General features: G+C 36.2%; 1 protein-coding gene across 1 annotated transcript; it reads right to left on the reverse strand.

The window, feature by feature from the left end:
- Positions 1–203: 203 nt before the first annotated feature.
- On the reverse strand, positions 204–7,271 carry LOC145786992 (uncharacterized). Its single transcript, XM_082598742.1, has 4 exons — positions 7,162–7,271; positions 6,183–6,262; positions 4,960–5,200; positions 204–833 (listed from the first exon to the last, which is right to left on the reverse strand). The coding sequence occupies exons 1-4, from the start codon at positions 7,223–7,225 to the stop codon at positions 742–744; spliced, it is 477 nt and encodes a 158-aa protein (XP_082454868.1). The 5' UTR covers positions 7,226–7,271; the 3' UTR covers positions 204–741.
- Positions 7,272–9,158: the final 1,887 nt, after the last annotated feature.

The raw sequence follows: 9,158 nt of genomic DNA on the forward strand, positions 1-9,158 counted from the left end.
AGAACATTATGAGGAAGTCTCATTCACCACAGCGCTCCGACTCACGACTGTACTAAGTGCCCTCAAATAAACCACTTCATTATCACAAACTGAACTAATGCGTTCTAAGTGCGATTGGTCTTAGTTCACTGAGGGGGTTTTTGCTATCTAAGCATATTCACGGATGTAGCAGTCAAAGCGTTGAAAGTTGTTTTCGTGACGCCATACAGCAGAATAACTCTTCACATGAACAGTCAACACGCATCGGTGAGTAGAAGGAAATGTGAATAAGCTATCACACAATGAAAAACGATAGCAAGGCAAAATGATATAAATTCTTTCAACTTAAAATGAACAGAATTAATTTCCAGCATGAAGAGTGTTGTTGGTAGGCTACACCATGCGGTAAACCTGTTCTAAAATCTTTAGTCTAATCAGCTTTAGCATGCAATAAACTACATAAAATTTATACAATTTACTGCAGGGGCGGATTCAGAAAGGGTGGCGATTGCTTTGCAAGGTCGCATCAAAGTAGACAAAATGTGTAGGTAGCCTACACATCATTGTGTTTTATAGAAATCCCTCCCCACTAGGATACTTTCTGGATCCTCCGTTGTTCTGTGGAACCAACTTTGGGACCTCAGAGATGGAGCATATCTTCTTTCATGTGTATTTGCACTTTTAAAGACACTTTGTGTATAAACTGTTTATCCGACTACTATGCAATTGACGTCATAAAAAAAAGAAAAGGAATATCTCTGATCATGCCAGTTCCATTAAAAGTTTATCGAACACAGTCTCGAAGCTCTCGCTGTCGCTGAAGTCGTAGTAAAACAATCCAGACTGTAGGACACCTGAGGGGAACACAAACAATTGATGTTCACATGGATAAAGATTGCCAAAGTTAGATTGTTTTTGTTTTTTTAAATAAAAACAGACATGTCAATTCCAAAATGAAGAAAAATAGTTGGCACGTTTGTAAAGTTGGTAGAGAGAGAAGTAACTCCATCGATAATCAGATGATACATTGATGTCATGGCGTACTTAACAGAGGCCAAACCAACGTGCGTGCTGGAGTCTAAACTGGAGGCGAACATTTTCATTGACATATTGCATTGCAAACACAGTATATTTAAACCTAAAACGATTATAATGAAAATTTTGCTTTCAAATTTCAAAATGGAAAATACATTTTCATCCATGGCATTTCATATGCTTGGCATAGTCTATTCCAATGAATAGTTGTTCCCGTGTGTGTTACAATAATAAAAACAATTACAGTAGATGTGTAAGGTTTTAACTTTGAAGTTATTATTTTGTATAGAGCTGATTCACAAAAATACAATGTACCTACATGGTCAAAACTACTACATGAAAGGACTGTGGCCAGTAGCGCAACCAGGATTTTTGTAAAGTGGGGGGGGGGGCTAAACCAAGCCCCCTTGGTTGCGCAACTAATGTGGTGCTACTTTAGTTCAGATAATGAATGAAAAAATTATCTGTTACGACAACTTTAAATAATATCAGTGCAAGGACTTCTCAGGAATGAAAATGGACATTTAAAGAAGTTCTATAACAGTCCTTACAGAAGTCTCAACAACTAAGAAAAACAAACAAAAAACAAGTTTTTAATGCATAAGTTTTAAAATCTTTTGTTTTACTTCCTTTTCTGATACAGGTGAAAATAGACAACAATAATTTTTAAACATAATATTGGCCAATGTAGCTGCATACTTTTTGTTCACAGATAACTGGTATTGATCTGATATAGAGTGAAAAACACGACATAACGAGGTTCTGCAACAGTGGTTAACAACTTCATGAAACATGATATAACCATAAAGTACCCATTGGCAAACTGTGTCACCTGGTATATGCATATATATGGTATATTTCTCTTCAAGATTTCGAGGTAAACGAAAAGTTGTTTCTTTGTTTGCCTCATCATAATTTCCATGGCATTTAGTCACACAACATTTTCTACCCATCTTAATTAGATATCAAATAACCTCTTAACATACTTTGAAATATACATGAAAATGAAGATGTAATGAAAACTATGCCTGCACTAACTATAGGCTACACTTTGCAATGGCACAAGTTTGACAAAATAAAGGTCACAAATGATGCTTTGAGACCGCATGAACTGACCAAATTCAACTTATCAAACTTTAAGCAGCACGATTTAAATGCACAATTTTTATAAGAACAATCTAAACATGTGAACGTTTTGCTTTTTTTTTAAAAACTTTGTTGGTCTCAAAATTGGAAACTAAATTTTTATTAATGCACACAAACTTAAAAGCGTTTGTTAGACTATTCCTTCTTATACCACATTAGACTATTCCTATTTATACTACATGCACAGTATAGAACAATCGGGTATTTTAGACTGCAACAAAATTTTAAAACCAGGTTTGAAAATGAGAGTGTCTCTTAATTCCTTGGTGCCTTCATGCTACATTTTTGCTGTACTGTTCTACAGTGTAGCAAAGTATTAGCCTGCACAAGTCTAGCCAGACTTAGCAATTATTTTTCTAAAGTAGAATTTCAAAATGCTGCATAGAATTTCTAGATTTGTCTGAGCCATGGCGACCTTGAAATACTGACCATGCAAGCAATTTTAGGCTCAAGAGCTGAAGGCTGACCCTACAATCATGCGTTTAATATACTACACCTGTACTAAAAATAAAAACAGCTACACCAATTTGGAAAAAAAAAAGAAGCTAGCCTCAACAATTCCCATCATTCTCAAAGGTACCGTACAGTAAGTTACTTTTGACACAATTTCATAACACTTCTGGGTGTGCCCTCAAGTAGCCTAACATTATTTTACCAAAACCGACGCGGCTACCAGCATTCGCTAGCTAGCCTTCAGTCTCGGTACTCAATATTTGTTTGCATGGCCAGTATTTCAATAAATCAACATTTCATTTATCCAAATATCCTACCCTAAATAACATTTCAACAGCAAGCACCTTAAAAACTACCGCAAAACCTAATTCAATTATTGAACACAATATCAGTGTTGCCAGAAGTTTAAAACAATTAACTTTTTAAAGGAAATGCCATGAAAAGGAGTGCAATTTTCAAAACAAAGCTGAGTAAAATTTAAAAAATTGTTCAATATATAAATTATAAAAACCGCAGATAAAGCTGCTAAATGAAACGTTTAGTAAAGTTTCATCACATAGGAGTTATATTAAAATTGAAAGAAAAAAAAAGTATTTTAAAAACTAAGACTTTTCTGCGTTTTTGAAAAGTAAAGATAGTTCTTGTAGATTTTTCCTGTTCAAAGAAGGGTATGTTAAAACAATTGTGCAAATTCAATTACAGAACAACGGGACAGTACCGATTAAAGCACACAGATATATGTTGGGGTTTTCACACCTGGCAACTCTGCATTGTTTTAGTATGCTTGCACAAATGGCGAATGAATATACAATTAAAAATTGATTTTCTAGCAAACTTTTTCATAGAAGATAAATATTTAAGGTGAAAAACGTTCACTTCAACTTTTTATACATAACTTTTCAATATGGTATGTCAAAGTCATGAAAACATGTTCGCCTCCAGTTTAGACTCCAGCACGCACGATGACATGGCCTCTGTTGAGTACGTCATGATTGATGTACAAAAATTTTACCATAAAATATACCGTAGGTTATAGCCTAGTAACACAAATATATTTATTTTTATGGAAATTAGTTTAATATTACACAGATAAAAAGTGATTTTAACCTACTAAACCATCTTAAGTTAAGCTTATTCAAATAAAAATTTAAATATTCTATTGATGTTTTATTTTAATATACTGAGCTTTGTGACTTATGCAATAATTTATTCTGATTAGCCAAAAGCAGTAAGAGACCATGAGCTCATCTAGCGGTGCTCTCGCTGATAAAAATTAAGTTCACGATTCTGTCATGATGATTAGCGAGGTCATGGACAGTGTCAGCGAGCGCTTTCAAAAACGTACATAAAACAGAGTTGGATTAATTACATAGTTTTCAGTTCAATTACATTACAATTGCACCATCAAAATTTTTAATTACCGTACATTACAATTACATTGTTATGAAATTTTCAAATTACAATTACTCTCCAATGCAATCAATTACACGTTTCAATTAGAAAAATTAAATGTTTCAGCATTTATGTTTATAGATGATTTTTTACAGTTTGATTTTTTTCAAAGACAAGTAGAATTGTATTTGATAAAGATTACGCTGCATTGTGGAAGTGTGGAAGTCTTTTTTAATCTCCAACATGCAGCTCAAGAAAAATATTGGCGTCATACGTGCAACTCACCAATGTTAATTTCGACCAAAAGTCTTTCAAATTACAATTACGCAACAACAAAAAGTTTCCATTACAATTCATGAAAATGTGTAATTTATTACATTCAATTATGATTGTAATTGATCTAACTCTGACGTAGCCTACAATGATGTCAATGGCTTGAATGATAACAACCGTGTTTTAATTTGCTTCGAATACGACAACACATGCATGCACTACGACCAGCAGAGGCTACAAGCAGTAGGCTTTGATGAACAGTTGGAGCAACGAAGGGACAGGTTGTTAACTAGTCAGCTGCTTTCAATTGTTTCGGAACGCCATAAAATGTCTTGTCGACACACAACTGCATGTACCAATAGGGCCTCGCCGATTCACCATCTTGTGCATGCGCCTCAGATTCTCAGACTGCACACCACATTATCTACCACTTTTCTGTATATCGACCCCAGAACAGATATGTGAACCTCACAACGCTCGATGAACACACAACCCATTGGCTGCTGCGCCTGGATGTAACAACATGATCTGCGGCGGCCTCAAACGCAAGAAGTAGACAACTGCATACTCTGGAGCGGTGTCGCTCCGGAACAATTTGTTAAATGGCTTTTTAAAATTGTTTAGAATGCTAATAGCCTTCTCAATATCCTATCACTCAAGGAATTGTTAATTATAGCTTACCAAGCCATCCTTTCGGAGTGTATCCACCTATTGCTTTGATTGGCACAATTTTCTTGTTAAGATCAGCAGCATATTCTGCTTCCCTTTTGCAATTGCTGCTGTTGTAATATCCAGGCGACACCAGCATCAAAAATACATCACATTTTTCAACAGCGACACCCATTGCTTGGTACATATCTCCCACTATGTCGTTTTTGTCATACCAAACCTCAAATCCAACGTTAGATAAGCGATCGGTCAACTTGAAACATAAAAATACCTAAGTCTTGATTTTCCACATAGCTTATAGATTTTCTGGAACCTTGCAGTACATCTGTGCGCTACTATACAAAACAAGCTTAGCCTACTTATATAATAGCCCATGATACGATTAACCATTCATGTATAGGAAGCAGCAGTGTGAAGTTTTTGTTGTATTTTTTGTTGTTGAAAGTTCAAATATACTGTATAGCAGCAAAAATTTAAAATACATTTTTAAACTAAAAAAAAGTTTATGCGTTGGAATGTTTTGAGGTGCCTAACTGAACTGCACTGGCTGAGAAAGAGTTGAACTACCCTTGTTTAGTGATTGATTGATTGCTTGAATCTTTATCCTCGGACTTGGAAAGCTTCTTTGAGAGCTTACTTCTGGCGGTTTCGCATACTTGGAGAGGTTTTAAACCACTAAAACAGGCCCGGTCACCAAGATTGACAGAGTGAAGTTTCCGATTGTTGAAGTTTTGTGGCCGGGAAATTATTCCATTCATTAGATGCCACTGAATGGAGGGCAGTCTTCAACGTATGCTGCTCAAGCGCACACCCCGAGAGTCGAGCCAGTTCCGCTTGTGGTGCCGTTTCTTTGTTTTCAATTCCGGTATTTAGTCAACTAAATCACAAGGATAAACTTTTAGCTTGAGAACGATAAATTCTTCTTAATTGAGAGACTTTACACCACTGGAGAACATCCAATCATTGAGAATTGCGGCAAATCGTTTGTGTCCTAGCCACTAGCCATGTAGGACTGTAGAGGGCAAAGAGGCCTTGGTCCTTAAAAACACTTTCTTTAAATTTTAATAAAAACTGCACTTGGGCTTATGGACTTAATATTCTTTGGAAATGGTCTATAACTACAAAAATTTAAAAAAAAACACAGCCATTGAATTTCATAGTTTAAAAACCGTTGATTAAAATATGATATTTATTATTGTTCGCTGACAAACATGCTGTCAGCTTCCTCCATTTACCTTATCGGCCAATTCGGAGCCATCGGCCCAGCTGTAGCTCATGGTGATAGCTTTCTGTTTCGAAGTTGGACTTCGCTGAACTAAAAGTGAATATTTAATTTCAGAAACAAGTGGCTGTAAGTGAGTAAAATGTAACCAGTTTTCTGACCAACACCGCGATCAGAACTGACCAGATGCAACTTTGCCTCAACTTTAAATGGTAGTCTACAGCTATCAAAATAGGTCTTTTTTATAAGTTATTCAGTCACATCTGCAAAAAAACGTTAATTTTGCCTGCTTGGTATGCTTACAAGCTTCTTGAGAATATAAAAGATGATAAACAGATTAGCTAGAACCAGCAACGAGTCCAAAAGAAATTATTGTTCTCCAACAAATTAAAAAATATAATTGCTAAAAGAAAAGGTAAAGCTATCAAAATTGTGTCGAAGAAGCATCCCAATCTACTAAACCAACTCTTAGCCTCTTTTTTATGAAAATTTTTTGTTATCTTATGGCTCGGTGTCTTGGTGGTTAGCATGTCCGCCTCTGAATCGGTAGGCATAGGTTCGATGACCTGTTGGGTCATATCAAAGACATTTAAAAGTGTTACTGAATCTTATTCCTGCTTGACACTCTGAAATGGAATATGGTAATAATGTACTTGTTCGCGCCTCTATACGGCTGCACTGGCGCTGTCTGTTTTGTAACTACGAAGCGCAACGCATATCTGGGAGGATACAGCGCTATGTAAAGACACACATTACTAATCATATTACACACATTATGCAAATGCATCCTCAGAGCCTAAAAATTGTTTGTCTGTGCATGTGGTGATCCCAAATGGCTGTGGTGACTCCTCTCCCCCACACAAAAGAAAATGTTTTATCAATTCCCAACCATGCTCACATGAGAAGATATTTTTAGACATGGCAACACACTTGCTTCGTCGAAACAAACTTATCATTGAAGTTCTTGTCAATCAATATCCAGCTTCGCTTACCTGTTTTGCTGACGAAGATAGCTAGTAGCAATGCTGAGGTAGTCCAACGGATCAAACTTTTCATTTTATTGTAATGTTACAAACACTATCTGCAAGCAAGTAGGCCTTAAGTAAGCCACAAATTGTTACATAATCGTTATTCGTGTTCTTTAGATTTCAAACCAGTTTATAAAACTTCCAACTTTTAGTCTTGGGTTTATTCTAAATAATTGTTTTATCCATCGTATAATTGTTATAGCATTTCTATCTAATTTTCAACAAAATATATCAATTAGTTAATCCAGAACACTTTACGTTATTGTACAACATAGAAAAATCTGAAAAAATTTACAAACTCAGCACCGAGTTCATAAAAGGTCGGATCGGCTATGACACAAACATAGGCCCTACATATCTTGTTAAATAATCAAAAGCAAATCGTGTTTCATGTTTATTTTTACAAATAAAGAAGGGCAATGAAAGTAGTTAGATTATTCTCATTACGCTTTTACAGTACTTACTCAAATAAATCAAAGTTAGATGAATATCAATGTATTCAACCTAAAGCAAGGCCTATCTAACCGGTATTCAGCAAAAAACTCTGCAACCATTGCTTAGCCTGTTCAGCTAATCGTAAGTTTTATCGACGCTTGAGTGGCCGAGTAGTGAGACCACCTGCACGACGATCGAAAGACGTCTGTTTGATACCGTTCGAAAGCTTGCTGCTGTATCTTGACAATATATTTAAAAAGACATGCTAAAATGGGAACAGCAGCTGGCTCGAGTCTTGTAAATTTTTCTGGTAGGTAAAGAGCAACGATGGAACTAATCTAAACTAACTTACAAGGGTTTCATGAACTGCCATAGCTGGCTATAGCAAGCCTCTTATACATTTTAGTCTTTCATGGGGTGTTTGATCGTCCCATTCTGGTATTGTTCAGCAATTCTTAAGTTTTGTAAACAAAACTACTGCTTAGCGCGATCGATGCGAAATGACGGTATAAAGTAAAGAGCCGATTGTTTCGTCGGAAGAAAAAACAACGCAATTCGTGATCTGACTAAAATGTGTTTTCATTTCCGTTATTTACTCCGTCAGTTATGCACAGATTTGAAAGGTAACAGGCGCAACGACAAAGGAACAGTAGAGGTAGATCAGCCAAAGAATTAAGAACCAAAAACTGCTTTGTTACCAAACCCAACAGGCAGTAGCGTTGGCAGAGGGAGGCCAGAGAATATTTTTAGACTCGGGCCCGGAATGATTTTCGCGGCCCGTTCCCTTTCCAAGGGGCCTGGAAACTTGAAGAAACCACTGCTCTAGCCTACTATTTGGCTTAGTGCGTTTTTCTTACATGCGTTTTGATTTTGAGCCCGAGGAGCTCATTGGTACAGGGCCCAAATTATCTTCTCAACGACCCAAATTAGGTGCTTTTCAAGAACACAAAAATATTCGCCTTACTGTTGGCGATGATTTTCTTGTTTCAGTGGAAATTACTTTTGTGCCTTTTGGAGGAAACAGTCTTCATCTGTTATCACAGGACAGTGGTCATGTTCAGAATTGGCCTATTGGAAAAGTTCCCGATGGGTTAATCCACCTTTGGATATCGTCCTCATATTCATCATCATTTTATTTGGTACTTTCCAATTATCTTGATTAAGTATTTGTGTCGATGCTAAAGTTTAATCTCAACAGAAAAGCAAGCTAAAACGTTTGATCTTAAATTTTAATGATTCTAACAGTGGTGAAAATTCACAACCAAAAATTGTTGTTATGAAACTTTTGATAAACAGAAGGCTTGAATAATACTGGTCCATACAATTTTGGGTGCAACAAAGATAAGAGGAATTTTGGATGTCTTCGAAGAAGGAAAATAAGAAAACGAAGACCCATCGTTGTTGCATATCAAATCCTGCTTTGTTTTTTTACAGCAACCACCACACGTGCAGGCTGCAGCTGCGCGATGGCTGTAGTGAAAAAACATTTGATAACTTACAATTGACTAATTACTATAGGCTACTGT

The sequence above is a fragment of the Aplidium turbinatum genome, chromosome 17 (genome assembly GCF_918807975.1).
Source record: "Aplidium turbinatum chromosome 17, kaAplTurb1.1, whole genome shotgun sequence".
NCBI classification, from domain to species: domain Eukaryota; kingdom Metazoa; phylum Chordata; class Ascidiacea; order Aplousobranchia; family Polyclinidae; genus Aplidium; species Aplidium turbinatum.